Raw genomic sequence first — 25702 nt, 5'->3', positions numbered from 1 at the left:
TTAAAAAAAGAGAGAAAAAAAGAAGACCACAACCTAGAGAGAGGCCTCTAGTACTCTAGATAATTCTTCTAAGTGAGGTCCATGAAAGAAATGGAAAGACATATCCAAGGATAAGAAGGGAGGAATGGGCTATGATTTGTACCATTGAGGAGAATATATACATTATTAAGATCACAGGGTCTTTTGAAAAACATTTTTAGTAACATGTATTTTTCCATTAATCTCTCCTTCCCCATCAGCCCCCACTGAGCAAATTAAAAAAAAAAAAACCATAATAAGTCCCCTAGTACATATCTATATAGTCCTGTAAAACAAATTTCCTTATTAGCTATGTCTGAGAAGGTAAGATTCCTTATTATAAGTTCACCCCTTCTCTCTCACAAGGTGATTGGAGTATTTTATCTTTATTCTTTTGAAATGGTAGAATGGTTTGCCATGCCCTTGCCATTGAAATGATTTTTCATTGTGTCATTCAGAATTCTTTCTAAGTAGCTTTTTTCTCTGTATACAATTGTTTATCATAGTAGGAATTATTCTAGTTTTGCTCATTTCACTCAACATCAGTTCATAAAAGTCTTCTCAGTTTTCCTCCAAAATTACCCATACACTCTTATAGTAAAATAATATTCCGTTACATTCATATTCCATGATTTATTTAGCCATTCCCCAATAGGAGAATAATAATTTTTGGCTAGTACAGAAAGAGCTCCTATAAATATTTTTGTACATTTGTAACCTTTTCTCCTTTCTTTGATTTCTTTGGGGGTATAGGTCTACCAGCGATATAGCTGCATCAACAGGTACATGCGTAGTTTTGTAATTTGCTGGGCCTAGTTCCAAATTGCTTTGCCTAATAGTTCCACCAGCAGTGCCTGTTTTCACATAGCCTGTCCTACATTTTTCTGTTTGAGGGAGGCCTCAAAGTTGTGTTAATTTGCAATACCCAGCCTGGTGGCCCTGTACCTTATAGAATTTGAGCCAGGAAGGCAGAAACAATGTCATAAGGGCATACTGATGCACACCTTTAAGTAACACACCATGATCTTAATGATCAGTCTAGGAATTCTCTGTAACATACTACAAAGCATCAGGAACTAGCCTCCAGGGAGCTTTGGGAATGGCAAAGCTCCTCTCCAATTTTGTTCAATGCAAGTGTTCATTGAGCACCCACAGTGCATCAAGGTTTTATGTAATCCACAGGGCAGCCTGAGTCAGAAACCTGGACGGTATACAAAAACCATTCCTTGATCTTTTTTTTAAATTAATTAATTGTTAGTTTTCAACATTCACTTCCACAAGATTTTGAGTTCCAGATCTTCTCCCCATCTCTTCGCTTCCCCCATCCCAAGATGGCATGCATTCTGAATACCTTTTCCCCCAATCTGCCCTCCCTTCTATCACCACCTCCCCCTTATCCCCTTCCATTTCTATCTTCCTGTAGGGCAGGGTAGATTTCTATACCACATTGCCTGTACGTCTTATTTCCCAGTTGCATGTAAAAACAATTTTTTAACATTCATTTTTAAAACTTTGAGTTCCAAATTCTCTCCCTTCCTCCCTCTCCACCCACCCTCATTGAGAAGGCAAGCAATTTGATATAGGTTATACATGTGCAGTCATGCAAAGCACTTCCATAATAGTCATGTTGTGAAAGACTATTTCTCTCCATCCTATCCCTCCACCCTTTTTTTCTATTCTCGCCTTTAACCCTGTCCTTCCTCAAAAATGTTTGCTTCTGATTACCCCCTTTACCAATCTGCCCTCCATTTTGTTATCCCTGTCTTTCTTATCCCCTTCTCCCCTATTTTCCTAAGATAGATTTCCATACCCAATTGAGTGTGTATGTTATTCCCTCCTTAAGCCAAATCCAACGAGAGTAAAATTCACTCATTCTCTCTCACCTCCCCCCTTTCCCTCTACTGTAAAAGCTTTTTCTTTCCTCTTTTATGTAAGATAATTTACCCTGTTCTACCTCTCCCTTTCTCCTTCTCCCAGTATAATCCTCTCTCACCCCTTAATTTTATTTTTTAGATATCATCCCTTCATATTCAACTCACCCCATGCCCTCTATATGTACATATATTCCCTCCAAGTACCCTAATACTGAGAAAGGTTTCATGAATTACAAATATCATCTTTCTGTGTAGGAATATAAACAGTTTAACTTTAATATGTCCCTTATGATTTCTCTTTCCTGTTCACTTTTTCATGCTTCTCTTGAGTCATGTATTTGAAAGTCAAATTTTCTATTCAACTCTGGTCTTTTCATGAAGAATGCTTGAAAGTCCTCTATTTCATTGAATTTCCATTTTTTCCCCTGAAGGATTATACTCAGTTTTGCTGGGTAGGTGATTCTTGGTTTTAATCCTAGCTCCTTTGACCTCTGGAATACCATACTCCAAGCCTTAATCCCTTAATGTAGAAGCTGCTAAATCTTGTGTTATCCTGATTGTGTTGCCACAGTACTTGAATTGTTTCTTTCTGGTTGCTTGCAATATTTTCTCCTTGACTGGGAACTCTGGAATTTGGCTGTGATATTCCTAGGAGTTTTCCTTTGGGGATCTCTTTCGGGAAGTGATAAGTGGATTCTTTCCATTTCTGTTTTACCTTCTGATTCTAGAATATCAAGGAAGTTTTTCTTGATAATTTCTTGAAAGATGATCTCTAGGCTCTTTTTTTGATCATGGCTTTTCAGGTAGTTCAATAATTTTTCAGTTCTCTTTCCTGTATCTATTTTCCAGGTCAGTTGTTTTTCCAGTGAGATATTTCACATTGTCTTCTATTTTTTCATTCTTTTGGTTTTGTTTTATAATTTCTTCATCTCTCATAGAGTCGTTAGTTTCCATTTGCTCCATTCTAATTTTTAAGGAATTATTTTCTTCAGTGAGCTTTTGGACTTCCTTTTCCATTTGGCCAGTTCTGCTTTTTAAGGCGTTCTTCTCCTTATTGGCTTTTTGGACGTCCTTTGCCATTTGGGTTAGGCTATTTTTTAAGGTGTTATTTTCTTCAGTATTTTTTTGGGTCTCCTTTAGCAAGCTGTTGACTTGTTTTTCATGATTTTCTCGCATCACTCTCATTTCTCTTCCCAGTTTTTCCCCTACTTCTGTTACTTGCTTTTCAAAATTCTTTTTGAGCTCTACCATGGTCTGAGACAATTCATATTTTTCTTGGAGGCTTTGGATGTAGGAGCTTTGACTTTGTTGTCTTTTTCTGGTTGTGTAGTTCCATTTTCTTTGTTACCAAAGTAAGATTTTATAGTCTTGAGTTTGTTTTTTTTCTTTCTGTTGCTTGTTCATGTTCCCGTCCAATTACTTGACTTTTTAACTCTTTGTTAAGGTAGAGCTCCACTTCCAGTGTGGAGGTATACTGTCTCAAGCTTCAGGGGTTTTGTGCAGCTGTTTTCAGAGATACTTCTAGGGACCTGTAAATTTTCAGTTCTTCCATGGTGGTAGGATCCAAGGAGAGGTGTTTACTCGTTTCCTGGCCTATGCTCTGGTCTATGAGTGATCACCAGCACTCTTTTCTGCCTTGGAACTGTGAGGAGGATTCCTTCTCCACCACCACTGCAAGCTCCACCATGCCAGTGCTCCTCCTTGCCAGTATTTCTGCTTGCCCCAGGACCACCACCCAGGACTATGACCCAGATCCAAGCACAGGCAAAGCAAGAGAATCCTGCCTCAGTTCCAGCAAAGAGATTCCTGCAATCCCCCTCTGATTAGCAGCTCAGTCCCCCCCATCTGTGGGCCAGGATCTCCAGAAGCAGCCACTGCTGCCATGGCCACTTCCCCAGGGCCATACTAGGGCCAGGGCTGGATTGCGCTCCTTTTCATCCAGGTCCAACAGACCTTTCCCACTGACCTTCTAAGTTGTCTTTGGCGTATGTGGGTTGAGAAGTCTGGAATCCACCACAGCCTCCTGTGATTTAGTCTCCTGAGACCTGCTCTGGATTTTCTGGAGCCCTGTCTTTGCCTGCACAGCCCACACTGAACTGCCCTCCTTTCCCAGCCCAGCCCAACAGACCTTTCCTAGCAACCATCCAGGTTTTCTTCGGCTGGAAATTTGTTTCACTGTCTTTTTGTGGGTTCTGTTGCTCTAGATTTTGTTTAGAGTCATTTTTTACGAGTATTTGGAAGGATTTGGGGGGAGAGCTCAAGTAAATCACTGTTTTCACTCTGCCATCTTGGCTTGGCCCCCCCATTCCTTTATCTTTAGTTCCAGCCATACCCATACATACAAAATGTCAGCTGTGCGGTTTTGCATGCAAGATAGAATTCTTGCATTCAAAGTATATATCTACTTGTGTAGACACATACACATATATGTGCATATACTTGTGTGTGTGTCTATATATGTGTATACGCAGACACGTGTGTATAAACTACATCTATACTACGTATGTTTTTGTTCAGTTGTTTTTAGTCGTGTCTGACTCTTTGTGACCTCATTTGGAGTTTTCTTGACAAAGCTATTGAAGTGGTTTTCCATTTCCTTCTCCAGCTCATTTTCCAGATGAGGCAAACAGGGTTAGGTGACTTGGCCAGGATCACATGACTCGGAAGTGTCTAAGGCCAGATTTAAACTCAAGTCTTCCTGACTACAGGCCTGGTGGTCTATCCACTGTACCACCTAGCTACCCTATACATTCTCCCTATCTCTCTCTCTCTCTCTCCCCCTCCATATATATATATACATATATATATATACACACACACATACATACATATGTATATATCTATCTGTGTGTGTGTGTGTGTGTGTATATATATATGCATGTAGGTACGTATATATGCTGTATCTGTGTATCTATTTACACACACACTACTTCTGTACTATATATAAACATATAGTGTAGGAGGGGAAAGAAGATGTAAGGGAAATATCTTGGGGTTTTCATTAAACCTTAGTACCAACTCTCTGTTAGCGCCTGTGAAGCAACAGCTAGGAAGACAGTAAAGTAAAAAAGCAGACAACTTTCATGCTTTGCCATTCCCTCCAGTGTGTGACCATGGATAATTCCCTTAACCTCCCTGTCTGTCTGTAAAACAACGGGATCAGATTAGATCATCACATTCTAGCTCTAGTTCTTACCTTCTGTGATTCTTAGGATTCTTTGTTCTGATCCCATGTCAATGTTTTTCTTTTGTTTCTTTGTTTTCCTTTGTTAATTTTTATTCTGAGCCATCAATGTGTCACTGTTAAGTCTTCCTTAGATTTAGTTTGCGAAATTAGAGTCCAGAAGTTTGGTTCAGAGTTGGTATTGACAGCTTGGGAAAACTGGAAGGTATGGGATCCATGGTGCATGTGGACTGCATAGGTTCCCAAAGTGGGCAACACCACCTCCTAGGCAGTGCTGGAATAATCCAAGGGGGCAGTAGTAGTTTGAAATGATGCAAATTTCAAAAAAAAAACAAAAAACAAAAAAAACCATAAAGGATTAAAGAAAGTAGATTTCCAGTAGAGTGCTGAGTAATTTTTTTTTTTTTTTAAAGAGAGTGGTTGGCCAGAGAAGTTTGGGAACTTCTGAAAGGTTAGTCTTGACAAGTAGGGCTACTCCATCTGAGAAGAGGAAAATGCAGTAGAAAGTGATGATGTCAAGAGATTTTGAGATAAAGGGAAGGGAAAAGAGAGGTCTCCTAGGGAATAGTTTCAATTTCTCAGTAAAGTAAGAGTCAACATCTCAGTTGGAAGATATTAAGTCTGATTAACTTAATTCTGAACTAAGATATTAATGGGGGAGGATGGTTTAATGTGGTAGGTTTACCAATTAACACGGAGGGGATGGGGTAAGGGAGAAAGAAGCATTTATTAAGTACCTACTGCGTGCTAGGTACTTACCAGCACTGTGCCAATCAACCTAATTAAGTTGGTACTAAGGTTTCATGATGACATAAAGAGGGGCAACCACTCTATTTTTTTTTTCATAAAATATGAATGTCCCAAGATATTTTTAGTTTGGGAAGGCTTTGGGACACTCCTTAAATTATACCACATTAGTCACTGCCTACCTGGTCTGTAGTTAAAGCAGGCCTTACCAGAATTACCAGGGGTATGGGCTCATAGGTCCACACAGCATACTCCTCTCGTTTTGTTTCAGTCCCTTCACTGGGGACTCCATGTCTTCTCTTCCCTTCACTATAACCTACATTCTTAGCTCCTGGCAAACAATTTCATCCTCTGTTGATGCCTGGTGAAATCTTACTTCTTTAAGACCCAACTCAAATGTTACTTACCTCTTACACAAAACTTTGCTTGCTTCAACTCATCTTTTTTTCCTTAAAATTCTCAGTTCCTTTGTACCTCCCTTATGCACTTACCACATTTATTTCATATTACAGTTATCTTCATACATATCTTATCTCCCTTACTGTATTGTAGTTCCTTGAGGGTAAGGACCATGTCTTATTTTATTCCCACAGTACCTGATAGTGCATTACACGTAATGGATGCTTAATAAATGTTTGTTGATTTGGATCATTGATTGAAAAATAAGCTATGTGACTTCACCATTAGAGCAGTTATTTGGGGTGCGGGGGAGGAGGTTGAGGAAATCTCTCCACCCCCCATTGGTTTTAGTCAGCTGCATAGTCTGACTGTGGTGACTTTATGTTCCTCAAGAAAATAAGATTCAAAGGCCCATCAGTGCAGTCACTTACGTATCTGCACTGTTTGTTCGTGGGATGTAATGAAGAAATCTTACTGTTTCAGGAAGTTGTGTTGATGTTTTATAGAGGTTTCTCCTAAAGTTCTACTGTTAGTGAACCCTAAAGGTATGATAATTTTGGAGGACATAGGAAAACTAATTGGGAAAGATTGCTTCAAATTTTGATTCACCAATTACCATATTGGTCTAAATAAGTGGCACTCTTAAAATGAAATCTCTTTGAACTGACAAAAAAAGTATGAGTTCTTTATAGGTATGCACTGAAAAATTATAATGTGTTTATATGTACTCTTTAGGGTTTCTTAAATGTTTTTGTTTTGTTTTGTTTTTGTTTTGTTTTGTTTTTGTTTTGTTTTTGATGAGGCAATCTGGGTTAAGTCACTTGTCCAGGGTCGCACAGCTAGTGTTAAGTGTCTAAGGCTGGATTTGAACTCAGGTCCTCTTGACTCCCAGGCCAGAGCTCTATTACTGTGCCACCTAACTACCCCTTTTAAATTTTTTTTATGAAATAGAGGTGTTTTATGTAACTATAATGCAGTTAATCAGTCTATAGATTGTTATTTTTGGACTTGCTATGTGATGAAGACAGTCTTACTAGATAAAATTAAGAGCTTTTGAAGGTCGGTGACAGGCATTGCTTGGATGGTATTCATAATTTAAGTCAGTTGTTCCCCAACTTTATATAGTGATGCCTCTAGCTTTTTACAGAAAAGTCATGCTCCCCGCAGTCAGTAAACAAAAATAACTTTAACTTGTATGTTTATTTAAAAAAATTTTAAAAATTACTGTATACATATAACAATATATGTCTTAAGTACAATAAAAATATAACATTCAGACACTGACAAAAATCCTTTAGAATTTTATGTTTATACCTTAAAAAATAATAACTGTCATATGGGGAGTGGCAAAGGGTATTGACTCAGTGTTACCCCACTACTCAGACCAGAGTAGCACAAGCCCAGGTGCCCTGAAGTTCCTAACACTGTCCTGAAACATTAGAGAGGATTCTGAAGATTCAGCACTCTGAACCTCAAAAACCTAAGGGGGCTTAAGTCCAGAGATCAGCACAAAGACACAGGCAGGCCAGGCAAGAACAGGCAGAAATGGTCCTATCCAAAAGTAAAGTGGAGATCAGAGCCTGGCCCTGGCACAAAGCCCCAATTCAGGGATCTGGAGAATTTAGGAAATCAAAGAAAACACCAAATATTTAAGAAAATATTGTGTATCTATAGATTTCCAAAAGGAGCAAATGACTGTTTAACAACTTTAAGCAGAGACTCAAAAGGAAAACAATGGATTTTCCACATGGACTTCATAAATACCTTAAAGTAAGACATAAGAAGTGAAATCAAAGCTCAGAAAGAATTAGAAAGAGAACAGATATTATAGAAGAGAACATAGTACACTTGAACCCAAGAAATGAACTGCTAAATATGTCAAACAGAAAGCATTTACTGAGATAGCAAGGAATATTTGAACAAAATAAAAAGATCAAGGGAAAAAAAGACGAAAGTATAATTAATATACCTGATATCCAGGTTGCCTCTCTGTTTTGCATCTGCTCCTCTGCCTGGTTTCATTTGCACAGAACAAGATGCCCTCCCAGGATAAGCTCATCACTTATAAACTCACTGCTGTACTGCTTACTCAAGCCTGGACTGACTCCATCTCCACTTGGCCTCTTCTCCCCTCTGATTGGAGGGCTGGAGGGTAGAGTAATAAATTCTCCCCTGCCCCCCCCATTCCCCCACATCATGCCATCCTTTATAAAGGGCAGTAACTAGACTATTCAGTCACTCTACTTTGCATCTGCTGCCCTGCTTGGTTTCAACTCCATGAAAACCTTGTTTCCCAGCCCGCACATTCCCACCCCCCCCACCTCCTCCTGGCTTTCTTGCCTCTTTTTATATGTTGTCTCTCCCTTTAGACATTATGTAATGTAAGCTCATTGAAGGCAGGGACTCCTTCATTTCATTAGTTGTGTTGCCAGCACATACATGTACCTGGCAGATTGTAGTCATTTAATAAATGTGAATTGGATGCTAAAAAACTATTGAAAAACAGGTCAAGGAGAGATCATTTGAGAATCGCTGGACTTGGGGCAGTGTCAGGTTGGTGGAGTGAAAGGAAACATTAGTCTAGCTCCCTCTCCACATACCTCCTTGAAAAAGACCTAGAGAATTCTGCAGATGGTATACTGATTGGGAAATCCAGAAGGAAGTCGCAGTCATTTTTTTTTTCCCAGCCCACGGCAGCTTAGGAAAATGGATAGAGGTCTGCAGGTTCTGGTAAGGAGGTCTGATTAGAAGCAGACATGGCTGTGATGATATCAGTAGGAAGCCTTCCAGTACCCAGGGACCGAGAAAGGATAAGACAGGGGACTAGAAAAAGATTACAAGGGTTCTTGAGGAAGTGCTGGGTGCAGGAGTAGGTGCCATCTGGCAGCTTGGTTGCCTACCACCCAGTTCCAGGTCACAGATCCAAGGAGAAGTGGTTGTAAGCATTGGCCCTAACTGTGTATTGCACCTGGAACAAGTTCTGGAAGGAAATGATGTCATTGTGTAGCTCTAATCGCAGGAATGGAGCGCAGTGCTGCAGACAAATGGGAGCTGCCAGTTCGGTTGCTTTAAATCTGCAGAACCTCCCAGCAGTCCAGTAATTGTTGAATCCAGCAGCAATCTGCTGAAATTTCCAACCAGAAACAAGCTGATAGACCCAAACCTGGGTCGAGAGTTTGCCGATCTATTTACCAGTAGGGCAGTGAACAGATTCTCCTCGGCCCCTTCTTCCCCACCCCAGTCACATCACTTCGGAAGCACTGAAAGCTTGTAGGCCCCTGTTTAGATCTGTGAAAGCCACAGAAGGACGTAAAGGGACAAAAGCTCAAACCAGATCCCCCTTCTTGCTCCCAGAATTGTGCAGACCTCAGTACTTAGATAAAGTCTAAAGTCAAGAGGTAGATTGGCAGCATGAACAGACAAATAAAGAACTTAACCATAAAGAACTATCATGGTGACAGGAAGGTGCAAGACACAAACAGAAGAAAAGAATTACTCTCTAAAACCTACAAGCAAAGCTTTAAGGGTAAATGAAAGCTTGGGCACAAGTCCAACAAGAATTCCTAGAAGAGTTTATACAAGAACTAAAAAAATTGCTGAAAAATTATTTTAAAAATCAAATGAAAATTTTAGAGGAAATAACGTTGGGGAAAAGGTAAGATCTAGGGAAGAAAGGTATGAAAAAAGAATTAGTACCATTGTAAGAAAGATATGAAACTTTACTGAAGAAAATGACTCCTTGAAAATTAGAATTAGTCAAATGGAAGGGAATGACTTAATGAAACATCAGGAAATAATAAAGTCAAAAGATTGAAAAAAATAGAAGAAAATGTGATACATTTCTCATAGTAAAAAAATAATTGGCCTGGAAAACAGATTGAGTAGAGATAACTTAAGACTCACTGGTTACTTGAAAGTCATGAACAGTAACAATAAAAAAAGTCTAGATATCATGTTTCAAGAAATCACAAAAGAAAATTGTCCAAATATCTTAGGGCAAAGAATCCACTGGTTACCTCCTCAAAGAAACCCCAAATAAAAACTCCCAGGAATGTGATAGCCAAGATCCAGAGCTCCCAGGATAAGGGAAAAAAAAATACTTCAAGCAGTCATTAATAAATAATTCAAGTACCAAAACTCCATAGTCAGCTTTAGTAGTACCAGTATGAAGGAACTGAGAGTTTGGAATGTAATATTCCATAAGACAAAGAGTATAGGCTTACAACCAAGAATAACCTACCCAGCAAAGCTAATTATAATCCTACAGAGGGAAAAACAAAACAAAACAGCCCAGACCTTTAATGAAATAGAGAACTTCTAAGCATTCCTAATTGAAAGACCAGAACTGAGTAGAAAATTTAACATGCAAATACAAGAGTCAAGAGAAGCATAAAAAAGTAAAGATTAATGAGAAATTATAAGGGATTAAAAAAGATTAAACTGTTTATATTCTTATATAGGAAGGTGATACATGTAGCCCTTCCGAACTTTATCTTACCAAGGGTCATAAAATGAGTCTAATTGTACAGAAGGCCTGTATGTAATTCTGTTGTAATTAGATGAGCTTAAAAGAAGAACTGAGTGAATGCGAAAGAGGAATGCATTGGGAGAAGGTGAAAGAGAGGAAAAAAGGGGGAAATTATCTCACATAAATGGGTTGCACAAAGAGGAGTTTATACAAGAAGGAGGAGACAGGTAGGGTAGGATGAAACTTCACTCTCATCTGAATTGTTTGAAGGAGGAGTACATACACATACACAAAGTTGGATACAGAATGCATCTTACCATCATGGGAATAAGAAAGAAAGAGGTTAAGAGAAAAGGGAGGAATAAGAGGGAGGGTAAGTGAAGGGAGGCATTAGTCAGAATCAATACAGGTTTTTAAAGATAGGGCAGGGGGAAAAAGTAGGATAAGTATAAAAGAATGGGATAAATAGGCAATCTACATATTGCCAAAAGGTAATATAGGCATTGAATTAATATTAATAGTAAACATAAATGCACCAAATGGCATACTGTCTAAATTCTTAAAGCAAAAGTTAAATTGAGTTACAGGAAGAAAAAGACAGTAAAACTATAATAGTAGGAGATAGGAATTTACCCTTTTTCCAACCTAAATAAATCAAACCAAATAGTGAACAAGAAACAACTTAAGGATCTGAAATTTAAAAAAAAAAAAAGTTAGATATGCTATAACTCTGGAGGATATTGAATGGTAATGGAAAGGAGTATACGTATTTCTCACCTCTGTAAGGCACATAAATTCACAAACATTGGTTTTGTATTAGGACATACAAATGCAGAAAAGCAGAAACATTAAATGTATATTTTACTGATCATAATGCATTAAGATGATATTGAATAAAAGCCTGTGAAGGAAAGATTAAAAATTAATGAAATTAAATAATCCCAAAGAATGGGTAAGTAAAAGCACCAATTATAGAAACAATTATTTCATTAAAGATAATGAAAACAATGAAACAACATGCCAAAATTTGTGGTCAAAATATTAATTAGGGGACTGTTTCTATCTTTGAGGTCTTTCATCAATTAAAATGAGAAAGAACAAATTTGGCATTCAACCTAAAAAACCTAGAAAACCAACAAATAAAACCCCAATTAAATGCCAAAATGGAAATCCTGAGAGTCAGAGAAAGATTAACAAAATTGAAAGTTTAAAAAATAATTGAACTAATGAAAAATAAGAGCTGTTTTTTTAGGTTTTTTTTGGTTTGGTTTTTTTTTTTTTTTTTTTGGTTTGGTTTTTGAGGGATAAAACCAGTGCTTTTATTCTCTCATTTGAGCCTCAAAGCAGTCCTGGGAGGTAGGTGCTCTTTATTCCCATTTTACACATGAGGAAACTGGGGCAAACAGATTAAGTAACTTGCCCTAAGTCTCACAGTTAGTAAATGTATGAGGCTAGATTTGAATTCAGTATTCCTGACTCCAGGCCCAGTGCTGTATTCACTGCCTACCTATCTGCCCTAATAAAAGTGATTATTGGGACTTAAAAAAAATGTGCAAGTAAAACTGACAATCTAAATGAAATGGATGAATGTTTGCAAAAATATGAATTGCCCAAGATTAACAGAACAAGAAATAGAATAGTTAAATAGTTCTTAGAAAAAAATGGACAAGCTGTAAATGAAACTGAAAAACAAAAAACTCCAGGTTCAGATAGATTTATGAATGAATTCTACAAAACCTTTAAAGAATAATTTCAATACTACATAAACTCCTTGAAAAAAAAAAAGTAAGTAAAGGGATCTTACTAAATTCCTTCTGTGATGCAAATATGTTCGTGGTACTTTTAACCAAGGAGTGTCAAAATAGAAAGAGAAAATTTCTCTAATGATTATTGACCGATTTCTCTAGAGGCAATTGCCTGTATTGAGGCAAAATTTTTAAATAAAATACTTGAATATGTTACACAGATCTTGCACTGTGACCTAGCTGGATTTTTCCAGTTATACAAAGCTGGTTCAGTATTAGGAAAACTAAGCGTAATTGGCAGTTTTAGTAAAAAATTATATGAATATTTCAATAGATGATGAAAAAGGTGATGACAAATTCAACACCCATTCCTACTAAAAAAAAAACACTAGAAAGCAGTGGAATAAACAAAGTATTCCTTAAAATAAGCAGTATTTTTCTAAAACCAAGAGCAAGCATTATCTGCAATGAATATTAACTAGAAGCTTTTCCAGTAAGATCTAGGGTGAAGCAAGAATTTCCTTTATCATCATTACTATTCAATATCATACTAGAAATGCAAGCTTTAAGAACAATAAGGAGAAAAAAGTAAGTTGAAGGAATACACATAGGCAAAGTGGATACAAAATCAGTCATTTTGCAGGTGATATGATGGTTTACTTATGAATTCTAGAAGCAACTGAAAACGCGTGGAAACGTAACAATTTCAGTGCAATTACAAGATATAAAATAAACCCACGCAAACATCAGCATTTCTGTATAATAATACCAAATTCTAGCAGAAAGAGATATAAAGATAAATTTAAAATAACTACAGACAGTATAAAATATTTGCAATTTTACCTACCAAGATGCACATAAGATCTATATGAATTACAAACTATATATATTATAAAACATTCATTGCAAAAATACAGATCTAAATAATTATAGAAATACTAATTGCTCATGGGTAGGATAAGCCAATAGAATAAAAATGTCAATACCACCAAATTGATTTACTTATTCAGTGTCATACCAACCAAACTATCTAAGAATTACTTTATAGAGCTAGAAAAAGTAATAAAATTCATTTGGAGGAATTAAAGGTAAGAATGTCAGGTAGAAACTAGTTATAGACCAACATCTCACATCATATACCAAGATAATCTTCATATGTTACATGATTTAGACAAAAAGGGTGATGATACACAAATTAGTGAAACATGGAAAATATTACTTGTCAAATCAATGGCTGGTGGAAGAGTTGATGATAGGGTGTGGAGGGGAGGCAAAATGAGTCATTTTGATTACATTGAATTAAAAAGGTGGTTTTGAATAAAACCAATGCAGCTAAAAGTGTAAGAGAAGCAGGCAACTGGGGGAAAAATCTCTGCAAGTTTCTCTGATAAATTTCTCATTTCTAAGATATATAGGGAGCTGAATCCAATTTACGAGAAAAAAGAAATATTCCTCATTTTATAAATCTTCAAAGGATCAGAATGGACAGTTTTCAGTGGAAGAAATCCAAGCTATCAATAGCTTTATTTTAAAAATGCTCTGAATCGCCAATAAATTAGATACATGCTACAAATTAAAACAAGTCTATGGTTCCATTTCATACTTATCATATTGGCTAAGAGACAAAAGAATAAAATGACAAATGCTGGAGTGGTTGTGGGAAAACAGGTATTTTAATATTGTTTGTTGGAGCTGTTAGTCCAATAGTTCTGGAAAGCGATTTCGAACTCAAAAGCTATTAAACTATGTACCTTTTGTCTTAGCAATACTGCTACTAAGTCTGTACTTCAAAGAGATCGGAAAAAAAGAGGAAAAGATCCCATGTGTACAAAATATTTAATAATCTTTTGTAGTGGCATTGAATTGGAAACTAAACTGATGCCTATCAGTTGTGGAATGACTAAACAAATTACAGTATATGAATATGATTCAATACTGTTGTACTGTAAGAAATAATGAAGTAGAAGGTTTCAGGAAAACTTGTATGAACTGATGCAAAGTAAACAATTTATATAATAATAGCAATATTGTAATGATAATCAGCTTTAGTAATTTAGTAACCCTGTCAATACAATGATCAACTACATTTCCAAAGGACTCTTGTTGAAACATGCTGTTTCTCTCCAGATAAGGAGCTGATAGAATCTGAGTGCAAATCTAAACCTATTTTCTTCTCTTTTTGGGGGGGGGGGTGAACATACATATTTGTATTAAATGTTATTTTTCTTCCCTTTATGGGTGGGGATAGGGGAGGGAGAAGTGAGAGAATTCAGAACTGAAAATAAAATAAAATTTGATTCAAAGTACAAAAACGAAGAATTGGACTCCCTGAAAAACATGATTTAAAAAAAAAATCCTAGATACTGTATTTCAAGGAATCATAATTGAAAACTACCCACACTTATTAGAACCAGAGGGTAAATAGAACATAGAAACAATCTATGCCCTGAAAGAAACTCCAAAAGGAAAAGGCCCCAAATCCTGAGCTTGCCATGTCAAAGAAAAATTATTGCAAACATACAGAAAGAAGCAATTCATGTACCAAACAACTGTAGTCCCCAAGCATCACATGAAGCCTAACAACTTTTATTGAAAACCAGAGGAGATCTTGAAATACAGTATTCTAAAAGGTGAAAGAAAGAAGCTTACCACCAAAAATAACTTAAACCTGCAAAGCTGTATATGATCCTGTTGGGGGAAAAATGGACCTTTAATGGAATAGAATATATAGGCCAGCATTTCTGATGAAAAGACAACACCTGAGTAGTAATTTTGAAACAGACATCAAAGTCTCAACAAGCCTAGAAAGGTTAAATTTATTTGGGCAATTGGAGGAGGCTGTGTGATGATGTAACATTAACATTCTAATAAAGGGAGAAGCAATGTGTCACTTCATAACTTTCATGTCATCAAAGGTGATTGAGGAACTGAATTTAAGACAACAAGAACAAAACAGAGGACCTGAGGGTATGCTGGTTCTGCTCTGAGGGTTTGAAAAAAGAAAGAGAAGGGAAAGTAAAAGGAAGGAAGCAATGTAGAAAGGAGGAAGAAATGGGTAAAATTGGCTGGTGCTCATAATTGGGATGCATGAGAAGAGTATAAAAACGTGGAGGGAAGGGTTGGGGGAGTAGACGTAGAGGGATCTCACTCTTATTTGAAATGGACCAAGGTAGGTTACACACACACACACACACACACACACACACACACACACACACACACGAGTTTGGTGTAGAAATACATCAATTTCAACAAGGAAATAAGCAAGGATGATGGATGGGGGTGGAGAGGAGAGGATGAACAAAAGAAAATTTAATACTAGGAAGGGAAAAATCCAAGCAAAACGAATTTATTGATTCTAAAGAGAAGATTGCTTGGGGGTGGGGAAGGAAAAGCAAATAATTAGAATTCAAGGGGGCTCCTTGGATCTCTTAGAAAATTCAAGAATGACTAAACAAATTGTGATCTTCGGGGCAGCTAGGTGGCACAGTGGATAGAGCTCCGGCCTTGGAGTCAGGAGGACCTGAGTTCAAATGCGGCCTCAGACCAGACACTTGACACTTGCTGTGTGACCCTGGGCCAGTCACTTAACCCCGATTGCCTTACCAAAAAGATAAACAAAAACAAACAAATTGTGATCTATGTATAAAATGGAATATTAGTGCGCCTAAGAAATGACAAAAAAGGCAATTTCAGAGAAGCCTGGGTAGTATGAATGATAGATTTAAGTGAACAGAACTGAAAAAAACAGTTTGTGCAAGGATAATAATAAACTATGGAAGACTTAAAAACTGTGATCCATGAAGTGACCAACCATGTCTCCGGAGAATCTATAGACACACGCTGCATTTTGGAGATGTTTGCTATATGATTTATGGATTCGTTTTGCTTTACTGTGTTGGTTATAGGTGGTTTTTTTTCTTTTCCTTTCTGTTTCTTGTTTTTTTGGGGGGGTGGAGGGTATGGATTAGTAATATTACCACCTTCCAAAACAAAAAAAAGCCATTGTAACATTTTTTGATGCTCAGAAGAGAATAACAGAAAGTTCAGCAAGAAACCCAAGCAGGACAGTTTTGAAAGTAATGTGTAGATTTTATTATATATTTTTAAAAAATGAACAGGTATGAAAGTGGGATTCATAGTTTCATATAGAATCCTTTTTTGTGTGTTTGGCTGTATCTGGAAATTTTCTGTTTTGTTTAAGGTCAGAATAAAAAATAAAGTTTTAAAAGGTAAAATAGCTAGCATTTATATAAAATTTTATAGTTTACATGAAGCTTTACATGTTATCAATTGATCCTCACAATAACCGATTCTGTAGGTGAGAAAACTGAGGCTGAATAAATGACCTGCTCACTATCACATAGCTGAATGTCTGAGGCAGGATTTGAACTTAGCTCTTCATGACTCCAAGACTAGCAGTCTATGCATCCATCATACCGTCTAGCTGTCAAGCCAAAAAATATACACTAGATATGCAAGGTTCACAAGAAAAGTTTTGATGTAAAACAAATTTGCTTTGTCCTTTTTACTACCATTAAGAAATTCAACAGTTTCTTATTTTAACTCAGATGTCCTTCAAAGTACTTAAATTTTTAAATTAAAAAAAAAATTTAATTAGTTGCCATTAAGGACAGTTCTAAGGAGCTGCAAAGTTACCTTAAGTAGTGATTAAATATTCAGTCCTTGAGGATTATATAATACAATAGAATTTTAATTTCTGCAGGAAAGCTAACGTGTGGTGTTTTGTTTTGAAGTTATTTTCTTTTAGCTGTGAAAGTTGAACAGGCATGAAAAGCTTTGTTCTGTGTAACCAGGCCTGTTTTTCTGTTTGTTTTTGCAGTGCAAATTTATCTAAGGCTGCTTGGGGAGCTTTGGAGAAAAATGGTACCCAGCTGATGATCCGATCTTACGAACTTGGAGTTCTTTTTCTCCCTTCAGCATTTGTAAGTTCCATAGCACATAAATCAGAGATTGATTGTTCATCTTGTTATCAAAGAAGTCAGAATTTTTACATCCTGTTTATATAGCAGTTACTTTTGGCTTGAAATACATACGGAAAAAAATAATATTTTTAACTTGTCTTCTTTAAGATGTTTCACTTTGACACTTTAATCAGTTCTCATCAATGTGTTGTCTCGTCACTCCTTTTAAAAAAAATTTTGTTAATATTTTTTGTTTTGCTGTCACCTACATTTTTCTCTATATCCCTCCTAATCCTTCCTAGAAATTTCGTCAAAACCATCCATCACATCAGAAAAGCCTGATGATATATGTAGTGTGCCACAGTTGTGGACCCTTACCTCTGCAAAGGATTGAGGAGGGGCTCTCTTCCCATATCTTTTCTTTGGGACTGAGTTTGGAAGTGATGATTTACCATCTTTCAGTTTTGATGGTTTTGTGGTCATTGGAGTCATTGCATATCTTATTTTGCTAGTTCTCCCCACTGCATTTTGTACCCATTCATATAGGTCTTTCCCCGCTTCCCCATATTCATCATGTTTATCATTTCTTTATTAAGCATATTTGAAGAGTATTGGTTACCCTCAGCCTGGTTTAGCCCCAGCTGCTGAGATGGCTTACTGGGGTGTGGCCGCTGTGCATGCTACAGCTTTTTGGAGCCACAGGTGAGAGTTGGGTGACAGGTGGATATCAAGGTGAATGAGCAACCCTGAAAAGGACTCAGCAAGCCCTCACACCAGAGCTATTAGTCCTTCTTGAACACCCGATGAGTTAGAGGGATGTCTACCCCAAGCTTGGGAAGACTTTCCCCAGCAGAATGGGCAGATGAGAACCATTTGTTCCAGTAGCCATGAAGGCAGTTGAAGAAGGTTCTGTGGAGCCCTTAGAGCTTGGTCAGACATTGAAGATACCTAGGTCATCCACTGCATCCCAGACCATCTCCAGTCATCTTGACTTTTGTCTTGCCCCTCAACTTCGATGACCTCTATTCGCTTAAATCCAATTCACACACAAGTCAGGACGTCACCCATGATGTCATTGGTCCTCTTTGAAAACAAAAGAATGAACAACAATTAAGCATGTTAAGATTCCGTTACTTTCATGTGCTACATTTGTTTAGGCATTCTCCAGTCAATAGCTATTTAACTTTGTTTGCAATTCTTTGCTACCACAGAAAGTTGTGCTATAAACATTTTGTTGTATGTAGAACTTTTCTTTTTGTCAGTGACCTTCTTGGATTATATACCTAAGCAATGGAATCTAAGCATATGTACACTTGGATCAAAGTGGAAGTAAGTACATTTTAGTCACTTTCTTTAGGTAATTCCAAATTGCTTTCCAAAAAGATACCAATTGGTAATTCTACCAGCAGTGCCCTAATTTCTCCTTGGGTTTTTTCTCTTTTCCATTTCTGGCTGAGTTACAGCAAGTCTGCTTTTAGCAGCATTGAGTGAGGGTAGGCAAAGTGCTTTGCACAGAGTGTATGTAGCCTTTGAGTTCCCTTATCTATAGATCACCTCATCCCCACCCCACTTTTCTCTTCACAAGACTGGACTAAATCAATATCCTCTGCTTCTTGCAAAAGGGTGAGGAACGTACAAGGAGTATGCTGACAGACTAATCTCTGTGTGCACCCCAGGTACCAGCTGGTTGGTCTGTTTTTACTTCCGTGGCTAGATTGTAGAGTTGGAGAAAGGAGTAATCACATAGTGTGCTTCAGTGTTAATTTTTAAGGCATTTACCATGTTTAGATTCTTGCTCTTTAGGCCTGTGGATTCAGCAATACTCTTTCTATGCCTGATATATAAATCTTCTTTGTTGTTTCTTTTTTAAGAGTAAGTGTAGATTGGGGGAAATGTTTAGTCTTCTACCCTGTTGGTCACTGGGAGGATAATGGTTAAGTGAGTAATATGGGAGCATTGAAAGTACCGAGCATTTTCACAAGTGTAGTTCTGCCCAAGATACCTATTGATATTGATTAAGCTGGGGGACTCTCTTAAACTGTTATAATTGAATGTCAGGGAGCCTCAAAATGGATAGATTTTGGTATTGTAGTAATCTGCCTAAATGCATCATTCTGTCAAATCAGCAGTTGCTTTTGAGTAGTATAGACATTTGTCATTTTTCAGTGATCTTACATTTTAGTTAGGGAGTATAAACTCATGAACATTAAATTACATTGCAAGATTTATATAATAGTTTGGGATAACAGTAGAACCTTTTGGGGAATCTATTATTTCATTGAATTGCAGTAGGTAACTCCTAATGAGAAACTTCTTGTTCCAACAGTTCTTGGGACTCTTGCCTTGTACTAAGATCTTTCTAGTACGAGCAGTTCTGCTGTGATGTAACATACACATTCCCCCAAAACCCCACTGTGCAAAATCATTCAGTAAAAACCACTGACCTTATGGGGATAATGTAGTTAAGGGAGCAACACTTAAAAACTTCATCAGTGGATTTGGAGTCTGAGGACTTGGGTTAATATCCTGGTTCTTTCTTATATCAGTCTTGTGATCTTGGGTAAGATATATAATTTCTCTGACTCAGTTTTCTGATCTGTAAAATGGGAATGGTTTTTCTCTTCCTACCTTACAACATAACGTGTTTGTATTGTGCGTATATCTCTTCTATCTTACTCTGTGTAGTCAAGAATTTACTCTTCTAAAAAGAATGATTATATACAGAATGCATGGTTACTGCATGGGGCAAACTAAGGGCTATTGGAAAATGTTTATTGTCTCTCCATATACTGAAAAACCAGTTGTCTTGAAGTGTGAATTGACTTTTGATTTCGTGATTATATCTTTTGTGTTAGACTAGATCAGGGATTTTTAATCTGTGGCCTGTGAACTTAATTTTTAAAAAAATTCTGATAATTATATTTCAATAAAAATGGAATTATAATTCTATGCATTTTATTTTATGCATTTAAAACTATTATTCTGAGGTGTCTGTAGGCTTCCCCAGAGTGCCAAAGGGTTTTATAGCACAAAAGGTCAAGGACTCTTTAAATAGTTGAAAAATAGGAATTTTCCTGAATTTTGACTCTCATTAAGTCCTTGATATGACCAACCTTCCTGCTAATCTTTATTATTAGATAGGGAGAGAGATGGGGCAGCTAGGTGGTGCAGTGGATAGAGTGCCACGTCTTGGAATCAAGAAGACCTGAGTTCAAATTTGGCCTCAGACATTTACTAGCTATGTGATCGTGGGCAAGTCACTTTTTTTCTGTTTACCTCAGTTTCCCCCTGTAAAATGAGCTGGAGAAGGAAATGGTAAACTACTCTAGTATCTTTGCCAAAGAAAATCCCAAATGGAGTCATGCAGAGTCAAATATGACTGAAAAGACTGAACAACAACAGTAATAGAGATAGGAGGTAAACCTTTGATTTCACAGGTCCAGGGAACTCACCTCCAAATGCAGGTCAGTACCTCCTCTGTAACTTAGAGTCAATAGAGAGTTGCCTTGGACTATATGAGGTTAAGTGAGGGTCGGACAGTGAGGTATAACTTGAATCCAGGTCTTCCAGACTCCTTGACCACTTCTAAATCCACTGTGCCTTGCAGTGAACAGTAATTTTGCTAATGCTGTCTATTAGTCGGCCAACATTAAACTATTTTTTAACCATAGTATATTTAGAATCACAAAATATTAAAACCAGAAGAAGTTTTAGAAATCATTTAGTCCAGCCTCTTCGTTTTATTGATAAGATAATTTAGCTAGATAGATGAAATGCCTTGCTTGTTGTTCAGCTAGTTAGTGACAATTCAATTCAACAGACATTTATTGAGTAATGACCAAAAGATGCTAGGCTAGTCTCTGAGCAGCTTTTAGCCATAATTTAATAAAAGCGTGTTGAATTGAATTGCCATTAATTGGCTGAAAGGGGGACGCAGTTCTTTCTTCCAATCAAAGAAATGGTAGTCTGGGGAAGAACCAGATTTCTTGCCTCTTAATCTAGTGATTTTTCCATCAGATCATAGTCATTACAACAGTAATAGAATGTCGGAATTTTCCCCAAAGACCTCAACTTCCCATTGTACTATTGGATAGCTTTCATTTGTTAGGATTTTTTTTCCCCTTCTTCAAGCCTAAGTTTGCTTCTTTATAACTTCTGCTCGTTGCTTCTAAGCTTCATCCTCTGAAGCCAGAGCCATCTTGTGATAGGAGGAGTATCTACCATAGTCCTATCCATGTGGGCTGGACTGGTCCTTTTCCCTAAAAGGTGGAGGCTTCCTTGACTCAAGGGACTAAATGGTCAGGCTGTCATCGTAGCTTGCTGATCACGAAAGTACAAAAAAGTTATGAGATGCTCCAGCTCTCACTGATGCTTGGCTAGCAGACAGCAATGGGCAGTTTAGGGGTAGGGGAGTTAACTCTTACCTGAAACTATTCAGTGTCCTCAGTGGGAATCCTTATTGAATATCCTTTGCATTTCAGCTAAGTGAACCTCCTTTGAAGTGAACCTCCAGTGTTCAAGTCTTTCATTTCCTTCCATAATCAAACCTAAGTAACTAAGAAAACTTGTCAGGCTTTTCTGTACCATATCTAATCTCTTTTCTATGTGATATCTCTCTTCAAATGCTTGAAGATGACTATAGTTTCTCCTAAGTCTTGTTTCCATTCTAAACATCTCCAGTTCCTCTGTCCTCATATGGCATGAACTCAAGGCCTTTCATCATTCTGGTTGCTCTTCTTTTGAACACTTTCCAATTTGTTCTTTCTAAAATGTGGATTCCAGAGCAGAGTATTCCAGATGTGGTCTGATTAGGATACACTGTATTATTTATAATGCATTCTTTTTATCCAGAGCAGATGGGAAAATAGGTGTTTGGGTTAATGGAATATTCCTAGTTAACTGAGGTTAATCAAATCTATCATACTAGTAGTATTACTGATTTTCAAATAAAAACAAAGTCATAATCAACATAGTGAAGAGGCACCTCTGGGTGATGTGATGCCTTGGGTTTATCCTCATGAACATTAGTTACTAGGAGCACTGGATTTGAAGTTGTAGGACCCGAGTTTGAATGCTGGCTCTACCACGTAGAATCTGTATCATCATCTATCTGCAAATTATTTCACTTCTCTGGGGCTTAGTTTCCTCATTAGTGAAAAGGACATTAGACAATAGCTAAGAACCTTCATAAGAGGTTGAAAGCTAAGTACCTTAAAAAAATCTATTTATTTGTACTTTCTGGTCAGATATTTTATGTAAAAGAATTTTCTTTCTATCTGTTTCTTACGTACACAGCCCTATACTATCATTTCCTATTTGCATTGCCCTGTACTAAAACTATGGGGAATACAAAAGAAATAGAAAGCTTATCCCCTGCCCATAAAGAGATTTCAAGACTTCTTGGGGAGATATAATAAATAGGAAAGTAGAAAATACAAAGATGATCAGATATACTTTGTACATAGTAGACTAGTGGTGTCAAAAAGTAGAAATGGAGGGTACATGTTGTTTTAGAAAACCACAAATTAATATTATCCGTGTTGTATTTTTATATATTTTGTTAAACATTTCCCAATTGCATTTTAATCTGGTTCTCTAAGTGAGTTTGACACCTCTATAATAAGACAATTAGTAAATGTCAGTGAGTGATAACCCTAGTCATAACTAATACTTGTCTGTTATTGAAGTTTAAAAATCTTGATTCTATACCAGTATCTAAGAGTGTCAACTTTTGAATTTTTTTCATTTGATGGTAGATTTTTCCATACCATTTTTTTCATTTTTTCAATTTTTCATTCCCAGAATCTTCACATTGCCTCCAAAAGTTGTTGTGATTTTTGTTGTTGTTTTGTTTTGTTTTTGCCAAGAGAGCAATTCATCTATCAGAAAATAGACTGTTCTTTTCTTTGACAAAGATTCTACTTTCCAGTTTTGTTTCTCTAGTTAAAAATCCATATTTTTTCCCCTAAGTTTGCAGATTCAAGGCCATCATATAATTTCTGCAAGAAGAGTATATGAGATTATATCTCTAATCCTTGTTTATGGTACAGAACCTTTATTTAAAAAAAAAAAAAAGGAAATATCCTTTATTCCTGTAGCACATTGCAGTTTATAGAGTACGTTCTTCACAGCAGTCATGTGAGGCTCATTAGTGAAAATATTCACCCATTTTTCAGATCAGGAAAATAGTTCAAGAAGAGGAAACAGTATGCTACCTAAGGTCATATGGTTAGTAAGTGGTAGAACTAAGCCAGGTCTTTTAGGGGGCACCTCTCAAGGCTGTATTGGCCTCAGTTTCCTCATCCGTACAATGGAAAAGGCTGGACTAGGTCATTAGTTCTCAAAGTATGGTCCATGGATCCTTAGGAGTTCCCAAGAACCTTTCAGGGGGTCCTTGAGGTCAAAACTGTTTTCATAATTATGCTAAGTTGTTTCTTGCCTTTTGCACTGTCATTCTCTCACAAGTATACAATGGAGTTTTCCAGAGGCTGCATGACTTGTGACTTAAAGAGATAGCTGTAGACAGGAAAACTGAGTGCAGATTGAAATATATTTTTTAAAATTTTCTTTTCCTTGCTTTTATTTTTTTTTCAACATGACCAATATGGAAATATATTTTACATGACTTCACATGTATAATGGGTATCATATGCCTTCTCAATGGGTAGAGGAGAGATAGGAGGATGGGAGAGAATTTGAAATTAAGAATTTAAAAAAGTGAATGTCAAAATGTTATTGGGAAATGTTTAACAAAATAAATAAAAGTATAGTAAAACAAAAAGAAAAGACATGAAGACTGAGTTCTGCAGAATTGTACTTTTACCTTAAAATGGATGAACCTGTAGACGTGACTGGATTTGATGTTTTGCTTGTATGCATCCAGTATTATTAATACCAACTGATCATTGAAGATCTTCTTTTATGAGAATGCTTGGCAACAAACACAAGTGGTACATAAATATTCAAAGTGTTGAATAGGTATTTTGAACTTTATGATTTGTCCTGAAACCACTGTGTTGACATTTGTACTGATCTTGCAAATCCAATGATGATTCAGACTTCTGATGTTTTAGCGTGAATCATAATAGTGGCAACAGACTATACTATTAGTAATTGCATTCTTTACTACCAGACATTCACGGAAGTAAAAAAAAAAAAGAATCCAGTTTTGCTTAAGAATGTCCTCATTGAAACAACAAATATTATTAATTTTATTAAATCTCGGCCTTGAGTACATGTGATATTCTGTGACAAAATAGGTCTTCCTGCCACATGCCCAAGTACAGTGGTTGTCTTATGGAAAACACTTGTACAATTGTGTGAGTTGTGAACTGAAGTCATCACTTTTTTTCATGGAATACCATTTTTACTTGAAAGAATGAGTGACAGACCACAGCTACTTGAGTAATTGGCAGACATTTTCTTGAGAGTGGATGAAGTGAATCTGTCACCTCAAGGAAAAGAACTGACAGGATTCATTACCAGTGATAACAATCAAGTTCTCAATTGAAAATTAGAATTTTGGAAACATGTATCTACCACTTTGAGCTTGACAGTTTCCTGATATTTAAAGACTTTTCTGATGAGATCAGTGGTCATATTAGCAAATGTGGTTTTTTGATAATGCACAGTGAAATGTGTCAGCATCTGGATGATCTGCGTAACTCATTTAACCAGTATTTTCCAAGGGACCAATGTATAATGTCAATAAAATCATATATTGGTAAAAGATCCATTCAAAGTGCAAGATAGACCAGTGGATTTTAATACAGCATGTAACACAATATGAAAAGTTCTTTGATATGGTTTCTAATTCCACATTACAAGTAACCTTTAAGAAGCCACCATTTGTACAGTTTTGGCATATTATCAAAGAAGAATATCCACAGTTATCTGAAAAAGCAACTAATATTCTCCCTTTTTCAATTTTCTGTGTCCATCCAAATTTCCTTCATATACTTCAACCAAAACAGCATTAAAACATTAAATGTAAAAGCAGACATGAGAACCTAGCTCTTTTATTAATCTAGACATTAAACAGATTTGCAAAAATGTAAAACAGTGCCATCCCACTAATTTTGTTTTCCAAAATATAGTTATTTATCATTAAATATTGATATTAAATATAAACATTAACATTAAAAATGATACTTATGTTAACATGTAATGGGTTTATTTTTAAATGAATAAAATTTAAAAATTTTCTAATATGTTAAATATCAGTAGATCTAACCCCAAGAACAAAAGTGCTTTGGGATCCTCAGTAATTTTTTAAAGTGTAAAGGAATCTTGAGACCAAAAAGTTTGAGAACCACTATGGCTGGATAGCTCAGGACCCTTTG

General features: G+C 36.6%; 1 protein-coding gene across 3 annotated transcripts in view; it reads left to right on the top strand.

The window, feature by feature from the left end:
- Window positions 1–25702, top strand: part of TDP1 (tyrosyl-DNA phosphodiesterase 1) — a 162158-nt gene that overhangs the window by 99548 nt on the left and 36908 nt on the right. For all 3 annotated transcript variants that reach the window (XM_027844894.1, XM_027844892.1, XM_027844893.1), the window contains exon 14: window positions 17279–17381. In XM_027844894.1, the coding sequence (XP_027700695.1) occupies window positions 17279–17381 (103 nt within the window). The remainder of the gene's footprint in view (window positions 1–17278; window positions 17382–25702) is intronic.

This window comes from Vombatus ursinus, unplaced genomic scaffold (assembly GCF_900497805.2).
Source record: "Vombatus ursinus unplaced genomic scaffold, bare-nosed wombat genome assembly UNPS02014945.1, whole genome shotgun sequence".
NCBI lineage: Eukaryota > Metazoa > Chordata > Mammalia > Diprotodontia > Vombatidae > Vombatus > Vombatus ursinus.
Note: the sequence above shows the minus strand (reverse complement) of the source record. Positions and strands in the feature narration are given on the sequence as shown.